Source organism: Schistocerca nitens, chromosome 5, assembly GCF_023898315.1.
Source record: "Schistocerca nitens isolate TAMUIC-IGC-003100 chromosome 5, iqSchNite1.1, whole genome shotgun sequence".
In the NCBI taxonomy this organism is placed as follows: domain Eukaryota; kingdom Metazoa; phylum Arthropoda; class Insecta; order Orthoptera; family Acrididae; genus Schistocerca; species Schistocerca nitens.
The window spans coordinates 354,057,303-354,081,265 of record NC_064618.1 but is presented as its reverse complement, the minus strand read 5'-3'; the positions used below and the strand labels follow the sequence as shown (position 1 = coordinate 354,081,265).

The following is a 23,963-nucleotide window of genomic DNA, read 5'->3' as shown; positions in this document are numbered from 1 at the left end:
CTTGTTGTATTGGTGAAAATCGAATATAACTATAAACATCCAAGCCCATTTCGTACCAGTATTTTTATGATAACTGAGCTGATTTTCGTGCCTTAATGTATTCACAGACATATTAACTTTAAATAAAGATACAAGTCTAGACGGCCTCCTAGTTCAGATTTACCGTTGTCTCCCTAAAGGCAAATGCCGAGATTGCATCTTCGAAACGCCAAGGTCGTATTACTTCCTCATCCGTCTCTGATGTGAGCTTGTGCTTCGTTTCTAATTATATTACCGTCGACGGGATGTTAAGCCCTAGTCTTGCTTCCTCATAATTAAAGAATAAGTGAAACTTTACATGAAATGATTTTTATTTATTTTAGTTCAGTACTGAATAAGTGACATCACAACCTTTATTACAGTGTCAAGTACGATTGTGCAATGGGTTCACTAAGAACAGTGATGTAATAGTATGGCGTCAGGTTTCAGTGACCAACAAGGGAGCATCAAACTGCTTAGTGTTGATGTATGATAAGCTACGTGTATTCCATGTATTTATGATGCTCTATTGCTGGTGGCAAGCAGCGTGTGTTCTGCGGTGGAGATTTTCTACTGTCGAGACGTCAGCGGCCGGCGAAGTTCTTCAGCACCGCGTAGTAGGAGTAGCCCGCATTCAGCAGCTGCAACAATTCAGTCAAACCAAGGCGCATCTGTAACCATACAGTAGAAATATACACCGAAGCGCCAAAGAAACTGGTATAGGCTTGCGTATTCAAATAAAGAGATATGTAAACAGGCAGAATACGGCGCTGCAGTCGGCTATGCCTATATAAAACATCAAGTATCTGGCGCAGTTGTTAGATCGGTTACTGCTGCTACAATGGCAGGTTATCAGGTTTTAAGTGAGTTTGAACGTGGTGTTATAGTCGGCGCACGAGCGATGGGACACAGTATCTCCGAGGGAGCGATGAAGTGAGGTTTTCCCGTACGACCATTTCACGAGTGTCCCGTGAATATCAGGAATACGGTAAAACAGCAAATCTCCGACATCGCTGCGGCCGGAAAAAGATCCTCCAAGAACGGGACCGACGACGACTGAAGAGAGTCTTTCAACTTGACAAAAGTGCAACCCTTCCGCAAATTGCCGCAGATTTAAATTCTGGGACCGTCAACAAGTGTCAGCGTGTGAACCATTTAACGAAACATCGATATGGGCTTTCGGAACCGAAGGCCCACACGTTTACCCTTGATGGTTGCACGACACAAAGCTTTACGCCGCGCGTGGGCCCGTCAACTGCGACATTAGACTGTTTGATGACCGGAAACATGTTGCCTAGTCGAACGAATCTCGTTTCAAATTGCATCGGGCGGATGGACGTGTGCGGGTATGGAGACGACCTCATGAATCCTTGGGACTGTTCAAGCTGGCGCAGGCTCTATAATGAGGGCGTGTTCAGTTGGGGTGATGTGGGACGGCTGATACGTCTAGATATGACTCTGACACGTGCCACGCACGTAAGCTTCATGTCTGATCACCCGCATCCGTTCATGTCCACTGTGCATTCCGACGGACTTGGGCAATTCCAGCATTGCTACAGAGTATCTCCAGGAACACTCTTCTGAGTTTAAACACTTCCATTAGTTACCAAACTCCCCAGACATGAACAGTAGTAAGCATATCTGAGATGCCTTACAACGTACTGGTCAGAATAGATCTCTACCCCCTCGTACTCTTATGGATTTATGGACAGGCCTTCAGGACTCATGGTGTCATTTCCCTCCTACGCTACTTCAGATATTAGTCGAGTCCATGCCACGTCGTGTTGCGGTACTCCTCCGTCCTCGCGGGGGCGCTACACGATATTAGGCGAGTGTACCAGTTCAAATGGCTCTGAGCACTATGGGACTTAAGTTCTGAGGTCATCAGTTCCCTAGAACTTAGAACTACTTAGACCTAACTAACCTAAAGATATCACACACACCCATGCCCAAGGCAGGATTCGAACCTGCGACGGTAGAGGTCGCGCGGTTTCAGACTGAAGCGCCTAGAACCGCTCGGCCACACCGGCCGGGTGTACCAGTTCCTTTGTCTCTTCAGTGTATATCTGGTGTATACAGCGAACTGCGCATGTCACCAATACAGACTGGGACTGTCACGCACTTCAGTATATATCAAAAGTACGAGGGATGGAACTTAAATAGTGGCAACTATTTATTCACAACCGATACAAAAGAGTTACATGTTTGCACCTGTTACTGTCCTTCAAAGTAGTCACCAGCGTTGTGTAGAACCCGTTGCCAGCGTTGTGGAAGGGCGTAGTATACCGTTAGCAGAGCCTGTTCTGTCGATGGTGCGAATGGAGCAGTCTAAAGTTATTCGTGTCCGACTGTGATGGTGTTATCCTAAGGCAATACGTTCCTCCACGGCAGACCGTCAATGCACAGTATTACTGTTCGTTTTTGGAGCATCACCTGCGACCAGCTCTGCGGAAGAAGTGGCGACACTTTCTGCGCAACCCACCCATTATTTTGCACGACAATGCGCGGGCGATTACAGCGCAGTCTGTGGCTGCTCTGTTCGGTCGATGGGACTGGGAAATACTGAGCATTCACCATACTCCCCAGAATTAAGTCCTTGTGACTTTGATTTGATTCTGAAGATGAAGGAACCACTTCGTAGCTTTCGATTCAGAACTGTTCCAGAGATTCGACAGGCAGTAGACCGCTCCATTCGCACCATCAACAGAACGGGCTCTGCTAACGGTATACTGCGCCTTCCTCATCGCTGGAAACGGGTTCTACACAACGCTAGTGACTACTTTGAAGCACAGTAGCAGGTGCAAACATGTAACTCTTTTGCAACGGTTGTGAATAAACAGTTGCCACTATTTAAGTTCCAACCCTCGTATTTGGACTCCCCTACGTGATGCGAAATTGACTACTAAATGTCACGAGAGGTGGACCCGCCAGTATAAATGGAGGCGGGGAGTATCGTCCTGTCAAGAGAGAAGCAGTAACAGCAGATTGGAACGATCAGGAGAATTCAGTGGCTTACGAAGGCAAGTGTATTCATTGGATGTCGCGTGGGTAGTAACCGCATCATGGACGTTAAAACCCTTCTAAAGGACCTCAGGTCGACTATTGTTAGTGTGATTTTTGAAGGGGGGTCGCGAAAGAATAACAACAGCTAAAGGAGGAGGCAAACCTCAAATACACATGAAAAGGGCTAGTTGAGTTTTGCGGAGGGTGGTTGTAAAGAGTCGCATGAAATCAATGGAAGCAACCAGTCTGAGTTCCAGAGTCCGGCAGTGCAGATAGCACAATGAAGCTGCGCAGGTATTAAAAAGAAATGTGGTACACTGGTCGAGCTGCTTCTCATGAGTCAAAAAATGGTTCAAATGGCTCTGAGCACTATGGGACTCAACTGCTGAGGTCATTAGTCCCCTAGAACTTAGAACTAGTTAAACCTAACTAACCTAAGGACATCACAAACATCCATGCCCGAGGCAGGATTCGAACCTGCGACCGTAGCGGACTTGCGGTTCCAGACTGCAGCGCCTTTAACCGCACGGCCACTTCGGCCGGCTTCTCATGAGTCATAAGTTTCTGTAGTCTACGCTGAGTGACGCGTGTTGTGGTGTAAGAGTGACGCCACTGGATAGTGCCTGAATGGAAACGGAGGGATTTGACGTGGTGAAGTACAGCTTATTGAGGGGTTTCGGTTTGATGAATGTCTGAAGACGTTATTTGCCATGGTGTGTAGTGCCATGAGTGAAGTACAATGAAGGGTGTACTATGGTATAAGATGGTTTGTCATGGTTAGGATGAGGGCCCCTTATTTCACCCAAGAGAACACTAATGCGTAAGGAAATGGCCATATTTCATGGCATCATATACCGCTTATGGCATGTGAACATATTGAGGTTGACGACTGTATCAACATGACAATGCTGCGTCACATAGAGCACTGTCTGTGAGTCCGTAGTTTGTACACAATAACATTACTGAACTGGACAGGGCTGCACAGAGTGCCAAATCTGAAGCCAGTGGAATACCTTCGGAATGAGTTAGACCTTCGACTTCGCTCCAGACTCTAGCATCTCACGTCACTACATTCTATGGTTTCGGCTTTTGAGGAAGAATGGGCTGCCGTTTTTCAACAGACATTCAGATGCCTCACTGAAAGCCAACATAAAGGCAAAGAGTGGACACACCCGATATTAATGCCCTCTAATAGGTGTCCGGATGTTTTTTATCAGATTTTTTAAAATAAAAGAACAGCGATCGACAGACATAAAAATAAGCTTATTTTGTTAAAGAAGGATCGCATGTAACTGCCTTGTGATGAATATTTCCAGTTTTGATTATACATTTTATAATGCCATTCGTTTACATTTGGACTAAAAGTTGAACTTAAATTTACACTCATTTGCCTTTTTTTACATACGAGGTGCGACAATAAAGTAATGAGACTGATTTTCTTTGCAAGATGTGGCAACCCTGCAGGCTTGCGTAGGCACAATATCTTTGACCTTGGTCTATAAACTGCTTCTAGTCCAAGCAGCACATCGATGCAACTGCTCAGTTGTGAGTTGTGCTGTAATAAGTTAACACATGTTTGTGTCTCTCGTCACAGAAATGGAACCACGTAATATTGCGCAACAGTATGCCATTTCTTTTTGCGCTAAGTTGGGTGAAAACGCGACGACAACTTACGGTAAGCTTCAGAAGGCTTTTGGAGAGGAGGTTATGCCAAGAGCTCAAGTTTTTCATTGGCATAAAATGTTTAGTGAAGGCAGAACGAATGTTGAAGATGAAGACCACAGTGGACGACCATCAACATCACTGACGGATGTCAACTTGTCCAGGGTGCGTGAACTCATAAGATCTGATCGAAGACTAACCGTGAAAATGATTGCAGAAGAACTGAACATCAATAGAGAAACGGTTCGTCTAATATAACTGAAGATCTTGGTATGAGAAAGACTTGTGCAAAAATGGTCCCCAAAAATCTCACACCACAACAGCGAGAAACACGGAAAAATGTGGCAGCCGATCTGTTAGATCAAACGGAAATCAATGCAGAATTTTTGAGCCGTGTTATAACTGGTGATGAAAGTTGTTTTTTTCAGTACAATTCAGAGACAAAACGCCAAAGCTCGCAATAGTGCTCAAAGGGATCACCCAGACCAAAAAAGCTCGCATGTCAAAGTCAAAAGTGAAATGCATGCTTGTGTACTTCTTTGATTCCAAGGGAATTGTTCATAAAGAGCAGGTGCCTCCTGGACAAACAGTTAACCAATATTACTACAAAGAAATTTTAGAAAGACTTCGTAAAAGAGTTCTTTGTGTCCGTGCCAACATTGCTGATAATTGGATTCTTCATCACGATGATGCGCCATCCCATACTGCTCTGTCAATATAGCAATTTTTAACCTCAAAATAAATTTCAGTACTAACACAGCCACCTTTTCGCCAGATATCGCACCGTGCGACTTTTTTTCTATTTCCAAGAGTCAAAACGGCGGTCAAGGGGCACCATGTTCAAACAACACAAGATGTTCAAAAAGTTGTGACGAGGGTCTTGGAGGATATTACAGATGATGAGTTCCAGAAATGTTACCATAAATGGCAGGAGCACTGGAAAAAGTGTGTGCAATCTGAAGGGTACTACTTTGAAGGAGACAACACTAAACTTGACTAAAACGATAAGCAACATTTTTTTCACACCAGTCTCATTACTTTATTGTCACACCTCGTATTTATTTATTGGTAATAGCGATGACATTTTAATTCTGTCAGAGACAGCAAAGGACTTGGAAGAGCAGTTGAACGGAATGGACAGTGTCTTGAAACGAGGATATAAGATGAACATCAACAAAAGCAAAACAAGGATAATGGAATGTAGTCGAATTAAGTCGGGTGATGCTGAGGGAATTAGATTAGGAAATGAAATGTCGTGTGGCTAGGGCCTCCCGTCAGATAGACCGTTCGCCTGGTGCAGGTCTTTCAAGTTGACGCCACTTCGGCGACCTGCGCGTCGATGGGGATGAAATGATAATGATTAGGACAACACAACACCCAGTCCCTGAGCGGAGAAAATCTCCAACCCAGCCGGGAATCGAACCCGGGCCCTTAGGATTGACAGTCTGCCACGCTGACCATTCAGCTACCGGGGGCGGACCGATTAGGAAATGAGACACTTAAAGTAGTAAAGGAGTTTTGCTATTTGGGGAGCAACATAACTGATGATGGTCGAAGTAGAGTGGATATAAAATGTAGACTGGCAATGGCAAGGAAAGCGTTTCTGAAGAAGAGAAATTTGTTGAGTATAGATTTAAGTGTCAGAAAGTCGTTTCTGAAAGTATTTCTATGGAGTGAAACATGGACGATAAATAGTTTGGACAAGAAGAGAATAGAAGCTTTCGAAATGTGGTGCTACAGAAGAATGCTGAAGATTAGATGGGTAGATCACATAACTAATGCGAAGGTATTGAATAGAATTGGGGAGAATAGGAGTTTGCGGCACACCTTGACAAGAATAAGGGACCGGTTGGTAGGACATGTTCTGAGGCATCAAGGGATCACAAATTTAGCATTGGAGGGCAGCGTGGAGGGTAAAAATCGTAGAGGGAGACCAAGAGATGAATACACTAAGCAGATTCAGAAGGATGTAGGTTGCAGTAAATACTGGGAGATGAAGAAACTTGCACAGGATAGGGTAGCATGGAGAGCTGCATCAAACCAGTCTCAGGACTGCAGACAACAACAACAACAACAACAACAACAACAACAGCGATGGTTAACAGCTGTTGCTGCTATAGATGCAAATCGAAGTACGTCAAAGAGCTTTCTTATCAGAAACGTCTAATTTGTTGTATTTGGTGTAGTAACGAAGTAATACATGAAACCGATCCAACTAACACCTTATGGCTTTATTTGCAAATCTCTGAACAATAACGGAAATAAGCCACACGTATCAAGACAAGAAAATCATACAGAAAGTGCAACATAAGCGACACACAGAACTGATGCGAGCGGTACAACCTAAAAGAACATAGTGAGGGTGAAAGTCAGCGCTGCTCCACGCATACATAGGCGTGAGTCGGTGGTAGGCGGCGCGGTGCAGACCGTGGAGACCGTGCCGCGTGCAAACTTGCTAAGGCGGCCTCTGGTGGCCGGCTCGCGCTGATACAGTCCGTTGATTTAAGTACACACGCAAGGCGACACTGCACTCGCCGCACTCACACGCAGATGCAGTAGCAACAGAATACAGCAGCTGTCATACCAGTAAGAGGCATATAAGTGTTGAAACGATTCCGAGACAGAGAATAATACAGAGTTGATATCACAGGCCTCATTTGTGTAGCTGTATAGCGATATATGCTAATAAATATAAATCTGGCAGTGCGGGACTGCCCTGATAGTCTGTCTGCTGAATATATGCACATTTAGAGCAGTTTTCACTTGTAGATAATAGCTGAGTTGGTGAAAAACACAAAATGACGTCTGGGGGAAGAAATTCATGTAGTCACAAATTTTTGTGCAATGTTGGTTGAGGTGGTAAGGGGGAGGTCACGAGCAACATACTAAAAGTCTTGACTCGTATGTGTCTGGGTGGTTGGGGCGGGGGGGTAGTAGTGATTATTGAGTCATGTAAAGGTCATTTTTTAATGTTTTTCTTGAATATTTCGAAAACGGGAGGTTCTAGCGAATACTTCGTTGTACAAACGTAAAATGCGTTAAATGTCCTACAAAAAAAGGTCGTATTTATCTTTCATCTAGAACTAATAGATTCCGTTTCGCAGGGGATGTAGGACTCGTAGAGTATAAAAAATTGTGTTCCATCGGTATAAAATTGAAGTTTATTGTTAAATGAAGTGGGTGAAGAACAAATATGTGTACCACGTCTCAGTGTAGTAGAACCGTATTAAGGGATAAATTGTGTTCTATGGGTTAAACAGGGTGGAAAAACGCGGGTGGAGGTTTGAGACGTGAGGAATGGTAGTTCAGCGGATTATGGTCATGCACTTCCATCTTTCATAGGTCTGCAATATGAAGAGTGAGCAGGCAATTCCCCAATCTGTCTTCAGCACAACGCCATAAAAAGCATGTACAGGGAATTTCACAGTTATACCGACCATTCCAGAGCTTTCCTTATGAACCACAGGCGAAGCGGTATGTAGACACGACAATGGGGAGATGTTTATTTTTTACGAAGTCTGTTAACACTACTTTAAATACCGATACAAGTTGCTAATAATAAAAAGGTAAGAAAAGCCTCCGGAAAGATTCTACGTAAATCTATGCGCACAGTGCCACAGTGCTATAGGGGAAATTGATTCTTAATCGTAATTAACCTTTATGGCAGATGTAGCCTTCCTCCGGGAAAAGCGGCTTCCTCCACAGCATTTCATGTCCATTTCTCTTATGAGACAAAATAACTTCTCTGAGCTCCTGTTTATTTAGTAGAATTTTTTTCAGTCTATTGTGTACTTATTTGCAGTTGTTAAATGAGTATTTATGTAATGTAAGTTCCTATAAGCTATGTCTGAGAAATACTTAATTTGTGATTGTGATGTTGTCAGTGACCTATATAATGTTGGTTGGAAAGGAATTGGATTGGTAAGTGTGACATCTTGCTGTTGTCGGTAGTTGAAAGCATATTGTAAAGCCATTTAACCATAGTGTAGTCGCTTGGTGATGATTTAATGAATGGCCAGAAAGTGCAGTTTGCTTACCATTAATTGTTACCGGTAGACTGCATTAATCCTCCCGATTCAGGAATTACCGTTACTTATAGACCGGACTGCACCGAGTTGAGACACATGCCACACGTCCACAGTAATATTTTGGCAGGTGTATGCCAGTATTTCTGATGGAATAGGACTGGCAATGTCTAAATTTAGAAGAGTAACCTGTTTGACTTGTGTTGAAATATCTGAAGTTCCATAACACTGATGTGATCTACCTGTGTTACAGATGGAGCCAACGTAAGCCTGTGGGTCTCTTCCGATTCTGGAAGAGCTGAGGCTGGGTTTCATGCATTTGATACCCTCAAGCAGCGAAAAGTATTCCAGACATTGATAGCGAAGACAATGAAATGACATTGTCGAATAAATAGAACAGTATGTTACATTTGGGTAGGCTCTTCTGTGTGATAGACAGTAGATAGCTCCAGCTATTGAGCTTTTTACGTAATAGCACTTTTAACAACTACAAATAAATACTCAGTTAATACATCTACATCTACATCTACATGGATACTCCGCAAACCACATTTTAGTGCCTGGCAGAGGGTTCATATCGAACAACCTTCACAATTCTCTATTATTCCAATCTCGTATAGCACGCGGAAAGAATGAACACCTATATCTTTCCGTATGAGCTCTGATTTCCCTTATTTTATCGTGGTGATCGTTACTAAAATATTTTCGCGTTCGGAGGAGAAAGTTGGTGATTGGAATTTCGTGAGAAGATTCCGTCGCAACGAAAAACGTCTTTCTTTTAATGATTTCCAGCCCAAATCCTGTATCATTTCTGTGACACTCTCTCCCACATTTCGCGATAATACAAAACGTGCCACCTTTCTTTGAATTTTTTCGATATACTCCGTCAGTCCTATCTGGTAAAGATCCCACACCACGCAGCAGTATTCTAAAAAAGGACGGACAAGCTGAGTGTAGGCAGTCTCCTTAGTAGGCCTGTTACATTTTCTACGTGTCCTGCCGATAAAACGCAGTCTTTGGTTAGCCTTCCCCACAACATTTTCTATCTGTTCCTTCCAATTTAAGTTGTTCGTAATTGTAATACGTAGGTATTTAGTTGAATTTACTGCTTTTAGATTAGACTGATTTATCGTGTAACCCAAGTTTAGCGAGTTCCTTTTAGCACTGAAAGTAGCTCCACTGAAAGTAGCCCGATTATGATAAACACAAGCTCAGTGAAATTAGTTCGTCTACTCACATAAGAGAACAGGATACGGTACGCTGAGTAAGTATAGTCTGGCTGCAAACTGGAAAGCGAGCTGCACTCGTGTTGGCGGAAGCTGCCTTTCCCACAAGAACGCTACAGCGAATGACTAAGGATGCATTTCCCATCTAACGCTGTAGAATAGTGCGCAGAGATTTCACGTGTTAGTGCTACTGTAATATATATCTGTATTAAATGCACTGTTAACTCACCTTGTGAAAAACAACCACCCCAGGCATCTCTGCTCACTGCATCACCACTGATTCATAAGGCAAGCGTAAGGGCCGGTATAACTTTGTGAAACGTCCTATAGCTGCTATGTGTGACGTAGTGCGGTAGAAAGAATGAGGAATTGCCTGTTCGCTCTTCATTTTACTGAGCTGTTCAAATGGTTCAAATGGCTCTGAGCACTATGGGACTCAACTGCTGAGGTCATTAGTCCCCTAGAACTTAGAACTAGTTAAACCTAACTAACCTAAGGACATCACAAATATCCATGCCCGAGGCAGGATTCGAACCTGCGACCGTAGCGGTCTTGCGGTTCCAGACTGCAGCGCCGTTAACCGCACGGCCACTTCGGCCGGCTACTGAGCTGTGAAGGGGTGAAGTGAATGACCACAGCCCGCATCTCGTGGTCGTGCGGTAGCGTTCTCGCTTCCCACGCCCGGGTTCCCGGGTTCGATTCCCGGCGGGGTCAGGGATTTTCTCTGCCTCGTGATGGCTGGGTGTTGTGTGCTGTCCTTAGGTTAGTTAGGTTTAAGTAGTTCTAAGTTCTAGGGGACTGATGACCATAGATGTTAAGTCCCGTAGTGCTCAGAGCCATTTTTGAATGACCACAATCTGGCGACATACATTACCTCGTGCTTCTACCTTCCAACACCATCTTTCCAACCTGTCACATTCCCAAAAAAAAATTTGTACTGTCGTATGTTTCTACTGCAATTACATGTGGTAAAAGCATTTAAACCGGCCGGTGTGGCCGAGTGGTTCAAGGCGCTACAGGCTGGAACCGTGCGACCACTACAGTTGCAGGTTCTAATCCTGCCTCGGGCATGGATGTATGTGATGTCCTTAGGTTAGTTAGGTTTAATTAGTTCTAAGTTCTAGGGCACTGATGACCTCCAATGATGAGTCCTATAGTGCTCAGAGCCATTTGAACCAAACATTTAATATTTCTACTTTGTTATTTGTTATTGAACAACTTACATTAACTTTATGCCATTAAAACACTATTTTAACTATCTATTGTTTCCTATCCCCTGCAACGTGGAAATTGCTAGTCATAGAGAAAAAATGATACGACCTTTTCGTCCGAATTTTAGTATAGTTGAACTTTGTACTGGGAAACATTTTCGCTAGAAGCCGCGGTTTTCGGATTATTCAATTAACACGTAAGAAAGTGACGTTGAGACACCGCTCCCCACCCCACCCCACCACCAACCCCACCACTCGCTCACACCCCGCCGATCAAGAATTTTTGTATTTTATTAGTTACACTCGTCTCTACCACTGTATAAAAATTTGCCGCTCAACGAATTTTTTCCTAATTTTCCTTCATTAACAAGACTGTGAGATTTATAATATACAGCAAAGTCATTACATCCCCATTACACAGACGTCCAATTAACTATGCTGATTTTAAAGTTGCCACACAATAATATTTGAATTTCTATAAGAATAAGCGAAGAGTAAACATATGGCACCAAAAAGTAAAAATGGAAATAAATCGTCTCTAAAATAATACAGTATAAGCAGGTTAGTCTGTGTTGTTGCCCCGGATGACGATTACACGAATATTTTGTCAGGATTTGTAAGCAGTGCGTCCTTGAGGTACAGCAATACGCGAACACGAGAAGTAAGTTTAAACAGTTTTATTAACAGAGGCGGATTATAAAACACGCACGCTACGCGCAGCCATCATCACTGTGTCTGACATCCCAACACTGGCTAATTGCGGTCGTATCGAAAGGCTCCACGGGAAACTAAGTAAAGAGACGCATTACTACTTGATACTGCCCGCTGCGGACGGCGGCCAGTCGCCTACTCCCCGTCGCAGTGCGGCCGGACGCGCGTCTACTGACCAAGCGAATCGTCAGCATTCCAGGCAGGTCGGCTGGCGAGCGCGTGTTAACGTACTGCACAGCCGCGTGCAACCCGTAGACCCTTGCAACAGCGTGATAATTCGCTATTTTGCCCAATTTCATAGCTCCCAATCTGATGTTCATTGAAGTTTTCCTTCTAGTCATTATTTCCTCACGATGTCTTACATTTATCATTGTTGAATATGGTAAAGAGACTGCACGTTGTTTACAGTGCACACTTGTGATACTGAATAGAAACAGGAATGGCTACATGGTGAAGCAAGTACAAAATGTAACGAAACGGATCCGGTGAGATTTCTGAAGATTAGATTTGCGAAATATTACGTAATTTGAAGATGGAAGGGGAAAAAATGATAGGAAAGGGACTATTGATGTCGGCTACATCGGAACTTTGTGGAATCAGCGGCAACGAGTGAAAATACATACCCCGCCGGACTTCGAATTTGGAATCTCCTGCTCACTAGGGAGCTGCGTTAACCAATGCGCCATCTGGACACTGTGTATTGCAACCGCGCAGAGTATATCGGCACACCTCTAGGTCGAGCCACATTCCCACCGAACGCGGCCTACCCGAAAGAACTGACACCACGCATTCATATAATTGTTTCACGTCGATGGACAATGAATCCAACTCCTTCAGTGTGGATGCACAATAACGTCTGACTTCCTGTGGGAATCTCAGAGAAGCGAGCGTGGAGGACCTGGACGGAGACTGCAGATAGATGGCGCTTGGTGGGAGTGAGGGTCGACTGATAGGCGTGTCCAGATGGTCCGCACAACTGCGATGCCCGCGTGTCCGGGTGGCGCAGTGGTTAACACAACTGCCTAGTGACCAGGACACCATGGATGATACAAACCATGGTCCGGCACACATTTTCACTCGGCGCCGCATACACCGTCCCGATGCATCTGACATGGTTCCATTCCTTTCTCCTCCCTCCACCTACAATTTACACAATGTTCACAGCTGCGGATTTCGTGTGATATCTGTTCTTTCAAACATTCCCAGAAGAACTGACACCATACATTCATATAATTTACGAAATACTTCGCCCCGTAGATGAAGATTTTGCTTTAATCAGCACAACAACATGACGACGATCTTGTATTTTAATTGGAAAATACGCCTACTTACGAGAATATAGTAAATAAACTTCTTAATATTGTTACATTACAGTTTAAAAATGAGGTTTTAACCATGTGAAGTATGTAATGTAATTATTGGAAATATAATGAAACAACATCAGACAGAATTCGAGGTCAAAAGCGATAAACTTCTATGTAACATCAGGTACCTGATATATGGCTGCACAAGGAAACTCCGTACTATTAGACAAGCATAAACAGTCAGTGTAATACTTGAAGAGAATAGAAGTTTCGTAATATGTGGTGAGCAACCCCGAACATTTACATACTAATGTTCCCTCCAATCACGTCCTGACGAATTCCAATATCAGAAATTTTGTGCTCCTAAGACTACTTTGATATTCCCGGATAAGAAAAAGAGGAAAATGTTACAAACAAGAAGTTCTGAGGAACCTTAGAGATACCAAACGGCATTCATTGCGAGAAAATATTCAGCAAATGAAAAAGATGCTATAAGAAGAAGGTGAAAGACAAAACAGACAGAACATCTGACCATAACACGACATCTTAAGAAACAGAAGAAACTCAAACTACAATCACTTAGGAAGTAATAGCTAACAAAATGACTACCTCAAAATAAATAAAAGACGTGAAACTTTGGTACAAGGTACGCCAAATTTTGGGTTGAACAGAAGGGGCAAAAGCAAGATAAATGTATCTCAGAGTATCAAAATGAAAGAAAATGAGGAAAATAGTAAGTAGGCTGTTTAGGTTTTTATGTTGGTAACGTCACCTAGCGCTCTGTATGAAAATCCCTGGCTGTGCTGTGTGCAGTCTGTGGCTGGTTGGCATTGTTGTCATATTCGCTATTGTAGTGTTGGGCAGTTGGTTGTGAACGGCGCATAGCGATGCGCAGTTGGAGGTGAGCCGCCAGCAGTGTTGGATGTGGGGAGAGAGATGGCAGAATTTTAAGAGCGGATGATCTGGACGTGTGTCCGCCAGAAAGAGTAAATTTGTAAGACTGGATGTCATGAACTGATATATATATTATGACTTTTGAACACTATTGAGGTAAATACATTGTTTGTTCGCTATCAAAATCTTTCATTTGCTAAGTTGCCCGCAACTCGTGGTCGTGCGGTAGCGTTCTCGCTTCCCACGCCCGGGTTCCCGGGTTCGATTCCCGGCGGGGTCAGGGATTTTCTCTGCCTCGTGATGGCTGGGTGTTGTGTGCTGTCCTTAGGTTAGTTAGGTTTAAGTAGTTCTAAGTTCTAGGGGACTTTTCTCTGCCTCGTGATGGCTGGGTGTTGTGTGCTGTCCTTAGGTTAGTTAGGTTTAAGTAGTTCTAAGTTCTAGGGGACTGATGACCATAGATGTTAAGTCCCATAGTGCTCAGAGCCATTTGAACCATTTGAACCATTTGCTAAGTATGGCTATCAGTAGTTAGTACCTTCAGTAGTTAGAATCTTTTATTTAGCTGGCAGTATTGGCGATCGCGGTGTTGCAGTAGTTCGAGTAACGAAGATTTTTGTGAGGTAAGTGATTCATGAAAGGTATACATTATTGTCAGTCAGGGCCATTCTTTTGTAGGGATTGTTGAAAGTCAGATTGCGTTGCGCAAAAAATTTTGTGTGTCAGTTTAAGCACAGTCATTTATAATTTTTCTAAGGGGATGTTTCAAAATTTATAGACACATCATATGCATTACATAACCCAAATTACATAAAGTAAGCAATGGGGCCGACGAATAATCAATTTGTGTCACTAGTAGGTAGTTGGGGCATGAGCACAATTTTGATATCAAATTGATATGCAAATTAATTAAATTGATCAATTAATCACCCCCCCCCCCGACCATCCCAGACCCCCCGACCACGCCCACCCACCGCAGATGACGTCACGTTTTTCTCAGCCTGCTCATGGGCCCCAGCCCCCTCCCCCAACCTACCCTATTGGTAGGAATTTCGAATTTTGGCAGGAATTCCTTGGTCCCGGGGCTGAGCTGACGACCCACCCCAACCTCCACCCAGGATTCTGCAGGAAATTGAAATTGCTGGTAGCCAACTCAAACCCTGGTCCTCCTGGACGGAATGCCCAAGTGCAGCTTCCTATCGCAATTATATCACCAGAGGCGCTTGGAATTGAGAGGAAATTAAAAATGGCGGTACTCGAACTATGATTCTAGTGGATGGAAAGCCCAAGTACTCCCCCCATCATATGGAAACTGTCCAGATACAGGAAAGGAAGGTTAGGTTAGTGCACTTTATTAATTTTGGTCGTGAAAATGAAGTAAAGATCGGTCCTAATTACGTAATTAGTTATAAAAATTGGGCCTAATTACACAACTATATGCATAGCGCTAAACAGTGATGGACTAAAATCGCAATACAGCTCAAAAATTAACGATACTATACAACTGGTATTATTCTTCTGAAAAAAAAAAAATATTCGCAATACCACTCGAAACTAGCGACAGACACACTAAAACTCTACCATACAACTAGAAGCTGGTTGGAAAAAGGCACTTTTGGCGGGAAATATGTTCACCTGATGAGATGCTGTTGGATGGAGAGGAGTTTGAAAAGTGTATTACCTATAAGCGTATAGTATCGGTCGTTGTTTGACGTCAGAGTTCGCTACAGATGGCCTACTCATAAACAGCCCCGCACCCCAGCTAACTGGTCAATACACAGTACTATAACTAATGGAGAAAAATGCATCACAGTTCTAATTACACTTCGAAATTATCGTAAAAAAACCAGCACTCATAATGAACGGGTCATAATGCAGCACATGTACTGGGGGAAACTGTCGTCCTAAAAGACTGTAAAGGGGGTGGTAATTGAACGTGTGTTCTCCTCGATGTAGAATCACAAACTGGCGAAAATAGAGGCTCTCTTCCCTCCCTTGCTCCGTCCCTCTGTCCTTCCATCCACCTACGGGGAGGACAGACTTTTTCAAACGACCAGCTGCTCCTCCGATCGCCATGCGGCACGTGCTGGCCGCTGGCCGCCCTTTGCTGTTTTTCTGCCACCCCTAAGCGGGTGCGGGCCTCACCAGGCTATCAGCTATCATCCACAGTACGCGGCATGACTCGAGGCGACGGTCTAGAGAACACCATTGGGAAATTTAATAGCATAACCCCACCCTCCCGGAGAACGCTCCAGATGGCTTTTTCAAAAACTGGCTGCTTGCAAAACAGGATGCCCCTTCTGCCTAAGGCGACCACAGGATCACAGTGCAGTGTCTTCAGTACAGTGCACTCTGGTGAGAGCATACAGCCAGGTGGTCAGAATTACAACAGAGTGCGACGCGGGCACCCCTCAGAACAAAACCATGATAAATGACTGTGGCCAGCCATGACCTCTTATGGAACTCCCAGCACGCTGTTCCAAGCACTGAACTGTAACATCAATGCCACTCCCATAATAAAGCAACTATTAAAAAAGGAAAACACAGTCACCATGATAATAAATATCTTCTTTCCACGGAAATAGGCGATGTCCATTTTCTTTTAGTTTTATGAGCTAAAGCGTTATAGTTTTTACGTTCGTCTGCAGGATCAATTCGCATCTCATTTTACATTCTACAACAACAATCTATAATTCAAGATAATGCAGCCGTTTTGTTCACCATGGCAGGTCTTTGATGAATGAGATTTTCACTCTGCAGCGGAGTGTACGCTGATATGAAACTTCGTGGCAGATTAAAACTATGTGACGGACCGAGACTCGAACGCGGGACCTTTGCCTTTCGCAGGCAAGTGCTCTACCATCCGAGCTACCCAAGCACGACTCACGCCCCGTCCTCACCGCTTTACTTCTGCCAAAATTTACAGAAGCTCTCCTACGATGGTATAGCACTTGCCTGCGAAAGGCAACGATTCCGAGTTCGAGTCTCGGTCCGTCACACAGTTTTAATCTGCCAGGAAGTTTCAGGTCTTTGATGCTTTCCTGGAAAAAAGACTCCCATCTTGCTCTAAACTTACCTGTATATGCGTTAAAGGATGACAGACAGTAGATGGAGTGATCAGTTGAGATGGAGTTGTAACGAGGTAGGATTTAATGGTAGACTGATGATGCATTCTAGAGAGAGAGGGACATGTTGCTGCAGGTCATTTGACCATTCTTTGCATTGTTCTGTCGGGATGCAACGGTTGTTTAACATAACCTGCATGCGACTCGCATACAACTGCGTGTTCTTTGTGTGACTTGGAGCACAGCCTACCTGCGATCGTTAACAGCAGACCTTTCGGTCATCATAGGATTCCATCGTGTTTCGACACATTCCTATAGACGAACGAAGATTATACGATGTACTTCATTCTCCTGCCGCATCTTGGGCATACAATCGAGTCTTCAGCTTCATAACTATGGTGATTCTAATTTAGCGACAGCTGTTTGTGAGGTACTACAATGCCCGTGTATAAATCTGCTTGACAGATATCCTGTTTATGGAGCTAATGGCGTCAAGATGTGTAATTTCACATGTCAAACACCACTGCTATGCGTTTGTTTCTCTCTTTGTAGGAGGCTTTCCTCGTTACTAATGGTCATTTTATATTGGACTGATGAAAGCATAGTACAATTTCTGAACTATGACTGGATGTCAATAGTGGGGGCTACACACCTTTGGAAAGCGATATTGTAAAGAGGAGTGTATGTCATGCGCTGGTAATATATTTCTTACATTTGGATAGTAATAGCATTGCATTCCATATGACTAATAAGTTGAAAACCCCAACTCTAACGTTATAGCAAGTCTTAAGTGCAGAAACTTGTAGCCTTAGAAGTGCATGTGTTTATGTCATCTCTTACCAATACCTTCTTGGTAATGAGCCCAGAAACTAGAACAATACTTTGGAATTTATAGCACAGTTAATTTACATAAAATGCTGCAAACTCCATCTGTCGGGAGCTCCATCATACATAAAAACCTCCAGTTTCTTGTTTTTAACCGTCTGTTACATCATAAAAACAGATTTATATCTATTATACACATGTAAGGGGTGCTAACCTCCTCAACATTCGCGCATCTGAAGAAATCTTGTGCTCTTGGATGGGTGCAGAACAGCAGTTACAACGTGGTTCGCACTATTCCTACACGAAATATGGAATGTAGAGGTCTACTTCTGGTCAGCTGCAGGGGGCGTTGGTCAAAGACAATGCGAGGAGATCTTTCGGTCTCTAACTTTATTCTAAGAATGGGAGAATGCCCCGTGACTCCCATCCATACAGAGAACTCTCATAAATTATGCACTATGACCAAAGTACTAGAGATATGTCTGGTATACTTTGGTGTATATGTTCGAGAATTAACAATGAATGAATGTACTCACAGTCATATATTTACATTCGTAATGGTACTCATAAAGTAGTGAAGGGGCTGTTTAGTGAATATACAGAAACTGGTAAGCATGCTGCCACGTCATTTGTCGGTGTCGAAATTATGATAAAATTGCTAAAATTGACCGCACTATCAACTATGATGCTTGTTAATGCAGTACATTCATGGTGTCTTTTCCATCCCAATCATCCACTAATACGCTGTTGATTACGACATAATGACTGACTGACATCGCTTGTTTGGGATGGAGAAAGAGTCTTGGTGGAGGGGGCAACGTTCTCGCTTCCTGCGCCCGGGTTCGATTCCCGGCGGGGTCAGGGATTTTCTCTGCCTCGTGATGACTGGGTGTTGTGTGATGTCCTTAGGTTAGTTAGGTTTAAGTAGTTCTAAGTTCTAGGGGACTGATGACCATAGATGTTAATTCCCATAGTGCTCAGAGCCGTTTGAACCATTTGGAGGGGGCAACACCTTCTGGGGATGGCTAACACCGAAACAGTAATCGCATGCATGGCGGCAATATGAGGAATTAATCAAACCTAACACAGCGCCATCGGCTATCATGTCACTATGAACGATGAATTTAAACGTAGAGGTCGCCAATAACCTTCGGAAACGCTCCACAATGCCTCAAAACTCTTTCAGTTTTCTTATGTTGTGACTATCTTTCATTTCAATCACCCAGTGTGTGGGTGTGTTGTGAGATCAGTAGCACCAACGTGGTTTACACTGTGCGATGTCTAGTTTTCTGGGAGAGCCAATGGACCAAAAAGTGTTAATGTCAGTTTAGAACCTGACAACAGACGTCGAGGTCGTGGTGAAAAAAAAAAAGTATGGCAATGTGCAAAGTGTGTTTCAGCAGAAAAAGCGGTGTATCAAACAACGAAACAGGAGAGCTCTCCTGCGACTGATAATATGTAGGAAATGGTCCTCTTAGAGTACAGACGATGAAACTTTAAACCAGTTTGTGCAAGAGACGTCTATCACTGGCCATCACTGGCCACCTGCTCCAATGGATCAATACCTGTATATTTAATAGGATCGCTGCATATGCTTGATGCCGGCATTCAGACGGTATTTGTTTTCGATGTATCAGAAGAGAGAGATGTGGTAAAAATCTATCAGTTGAAGTTAGCGGAACTTTTATAGTGTGATGTTTGTCAGTTGGATGGTACAAAATATCGATGATAGGATGTTTGGGTGATAGACGTGAATGGACCCTGAGGGACGTGGATCTGCTTTAGACTGTGGTATCTGTATGATGTTGGGTCTTCCTAATTTTGTCGATAAGAAACACCACTGTAACTGTTCGTAATGTCTTTTATACTACGTCATGTTGCAGGAGCAGGCTTAGTTTGCCGCTGACCTCACACATCGTACACAGTTGGCGGAGCTACAACAACATGTTCCTATTTCCAGAGAGTGGCCAAAACACGGTCCTATAGCATTAACTCAGCTCACTCTGTTTCTACACGAGTTGTAGAATGTGGTAGATATTGCTCTCTCCGACTTCCAGGTAAAATTGCAAAAATTGATCTCGCTATCAAGTACAGTGTGTATTACAATACGTTGTCCCATATCAATAGTGTCTTTCCCATCCCAACCATCCACTGTTGATTACTGCAGAATGACTGATGGACACCAGTCCGTTGAGATGGAGGGATCCTTGGCGGAACACCGGATACATGCTACTTGTTGCTGTGGAGCATGAAGTTAAATATAGAGGTCATCAAATTCATACAGTTGTTTGGAAGCGTTCCTAATTGCTACAGACGTGTCCTATTTCCATATGCTGCTATGCCCTTCACATATTTCTTTGTTCAGCTTTCTGTGAGAGGAAAGAATCGGAATGTGTTAATGTTGGCAGCTGAAATGTATCTCTAAGTTATGGTAGGAAAAACAAAGTGCATGGCGGTGTACACTGATTGGATGTGTTACAAAAGGAAACAGAATATATTAAACTGCGCATGAAGGAACAATACAGGAACCCTCTCGTGCGATTGATAGCCTGTTGGATATGGTCCTCCTACAGTACAGGTGATGAAACTTTACACTGGTCTGTGGAAGCGACCTCGCTCATGAGCCACCTGCTCCAACGAACCAGTACTGGTATATTTAATAGGATCGCCACATATGGTCAATCCTGGAAAGCAGACTGTATTTGTTTCAGATATGTCAGGAGACAGGGACGTGGTAAAATCTTATCAAGTCCTTTAATTGATGACTTTAGTGCAGTTTTTAGTGCTCGTAGGTTTCCTCTGTTGGTTGGTACAAAATACCGAGGTGAAAGAGAATGTTTAGGTGATGGACATGAATGCACCCTGAGAGATGCAGATCTCCTTCGGACTGCAGTATCTGCATGTAGTTTGGAAATGTGTTGCAATGTAGTAGCAAAATCCTCGTCCTTCCTCCAGCCCTGTATGATGTGGAATCATCCTAATTTTTGCAACAAGAAACACCACCATAACTGCTTATACTATCTTTTCTACTACCAGGTGTTGCAGAGGAAAGCTTCGTTTGCCGCTGGCCTTAAACATTGTACACATGTTCCCTTTTCCAGTGAGTGGACGAAACGCGCTGCTGTTGCATTAACTCAGCTCGTCCTGTTTCTCCACGAGATGCAGAAGGTCTTAGATACAGCGATGTCCAGCTTTCATTCAAGTCTGACTTAAATCGGGAAGATCACGTGGACGAAGCTTGCAGGGAGAGCGCGGTGAAGACTCAGTGCACAAGATGCATAGGGACTGTCTAAAAAACAGCGTTGGAGTGTTTGCTGTATGCGATCTTAGCAGATAGGTTAAAAAAACCTGACTCTTTTCGAGATATGAGAGTGGCACGAATATGATTCACCAGTGGCTGTAATCATTAACAGACGACTCTACAAGATCCAACGCTAATATGTGGCACAATGGATAGACTTGATTCCAAATCGCAGACAGCATTTCTGTCAGAAAGAGTAACGCTATCAGTGACTCATTTGTGCCTGTAGACTCAAGACCGCTTTTTATGCAGGGTGATGGTAACATAGTCACTATGATCGTGTTTTTAATAGCGCGGTCCTTACGATAAAGGTATGTTGTGGGCTGTAGAAGCCCTCTGTGGTCAGCTTCAGATGTCGTTTCTCAATGGTGTTCCTCGAAAAGAACTTTGTGTTCCCTCCGTGGATTCCTAGTTGTCCTACCTGGTGAGTGTAATCTGACTACTGAAAAAAAAAAAAATTACTCGCCATGTAGAGTGAGTCTCATGATCAATTTAATTAATTAACTTGTCAATTTGGTAACAATGATAACCGCCTGGCAGGTGGAAGAGATGGCTAGGGCGCCACAGAATGATTCTTGACAACCATTTCCTTTTTTTTTCGTTGTGGCGATATCATTTAACGAAATTTCAGTCTCCCATCTACCCAGGGCGAGACAGGCTCTCACGATTTATTTCGTAAATGCTAGTATGATATAGCATTACATTGGTAAAAGGGGACCTGTTGTAGTGTACAATCTCTTTAATTATAGATTGTTGTTGTTGGATGTAAAATGTTTGTATTTTTTCAGTTGTATGAGCCAATGGCGTGAAAGATTGTATTCTATAATGTTATTTCAAGTGTCTGAAATGTTTGTAATATACACGTGCGTATGAAGAGAGGGGCGACTACAGTAATAAAGACAGTAATGGATGGAGAACCCGAAGGAAGGAGACGACTAGAACGGCCGAGAACGAGATGGAAGAATCACACCATGGGAGAAATTCAGATACTGGGTCTGGGAGATGAAGACGCAGCTGACAGGAAGGTGTGCAGGGCTGGACTCACTGAGGCCAAGGACCATCTGCGGTTTGTGTAACCAGTGTAAGTCAGTAAGTTTTGATTATTTACATTAAATATTCAATTAAAATCTTCATAGGTGGCAGTTTTCATATTTCTTCCATTATACATTTCCGTAATTTCGTCTCTTTAAATGCTCAAGTTGGGTATTTATTGTTTTATACTGACAACCCGTCTATATCTCATCTTATTCTTGTTTTGAATAGAGGGCGTTAGACGGAGTTTTAAGAGAATTGCAGTCGCGTCAGATCCGTACAGCTGTTTACACATTAAAGCGGAAGGTAGAGCTGCTTTCATAGATGTACACTTCTTGTAACAAATTACTGTCAGTTACTGGAGCATGTAAGAATTTCTCGAGGCATTATATTTACACATTAATGTTAATTGTTTTATGATGTTTTTATACCAGTATGAAAACAATATTTTAGGTGTAATTGCTATTATTTTATACAACTCAAAGATGAATGCTGTTACAGCTGTTAATATCTGAAAAACAGATATGCGAAGAGTTGAGCAGCTGCTTCTTCTTTGTCAGTATTTGGTATGACACAAATAGCAGGGAGTTGGGGGCACAAGCAGAATTTTGTAATCAAATTGATGTGCAAATTAATTAAATTTACCAATTAACCATTCCCCGCCCCAACCATCACAGGGCGGCCGCTGTGGCCGAGCGGTTCTAGGCGCTTCAGTCCGGAACCGCGCTGCCGCTACGGTCGTAGGGTCGAATTCTGCCTCGGACATGGATGTGTGTGATGTCCTTAGGTTAGTTAGGTTCAAGTAGTTCTAAGGCTAGGGGACTGATGACCTCAGATGTTAAGTACCATAGTGCTCAGAGCCATTTGAACCATTTTGAACCATCACAGCCCCGACCACGCGCACCCCAGCCCCTGACCACACACACCCCCACCACCAGATGACGTCACATTCCTTTCTCAGCCTGCACCTGGGCAACAGCCCCTACCCCTTCCTAACCCACCCTATTGGCGACAATTACTAATTTCGGCATGAATTTCGAATTTTGGCGGGAATTACTTTAATTAAACAATTATATGCAGCACCACCATCAATTGTCTTCGCCAAACTCTTGGAAAATGTGCATTAATTTTGCTCTAAGAGCTTACTTTCTATTCGAATATAATTTTAATTAATTTATTTAAGTTTCTTAAAATTTCATTAAATTTCTTTAAATGTCTGTAAATATGTTTAAATTTGTTTAAATTTATTATCTACCTACAGCGTTAGTTTCGTGTTACCACCTCAAGAGGCTGAGATTTGTTAGCTGTATTACATGCACTCATTCAGCTCTAGACGTTAGTCTTTATTTAAACAATTAGAGCAACTACCACCATCAAGTGTGGCCGTTATGCAAAATTGCGGCTTTTGGTGGGAAGATAGGTCAATTGGGCTACCTCTACTAACCTAAAAAAACATAAATCACAATGGCTGGACGCGGGATTGAACCGTCGTCCTCCCGAATGCGAGTTCAGTGCCCTAGCCACAGCGCGACCTCGTAATTTACGAGATGTTTACGTCTCTGCACATCATTGTAATGCATTATTAAGGAGTACTTTGGCGGTGTGTAAACTGTATATAGGGACTCCAAGCACGTTAGGTTGAGTGTTTTGCATCAGCGTAATAAATAAATTAGGTGAATCGGTACCTAA

General features: G+C 43.3%; 1 protein-coding gene across 1 annotated transcript in view; it reads right to left on the bottom strand.

Moving 5' to 3' along the window:
* Positions 1–530: 530 nt before the first annotated feature.
* Positions 531–23,963, bottom strand: part of LOC126260946 (odorant receptor Or2-like) — a 54,667-nt gene continuing 31,234 nt past the window's right edge. Inside the window, exon 5 of the mRNA XM_049958454.1 lies at positions 531–659. Within this exon, the coding sequence (XP_049814411.1) occupies positions 603–659 (57 nt within the window). The 3' untranslated portion in view covers positions 531–602. The remainder of the gene's footprint in view (positions 660–23,963) is intronic.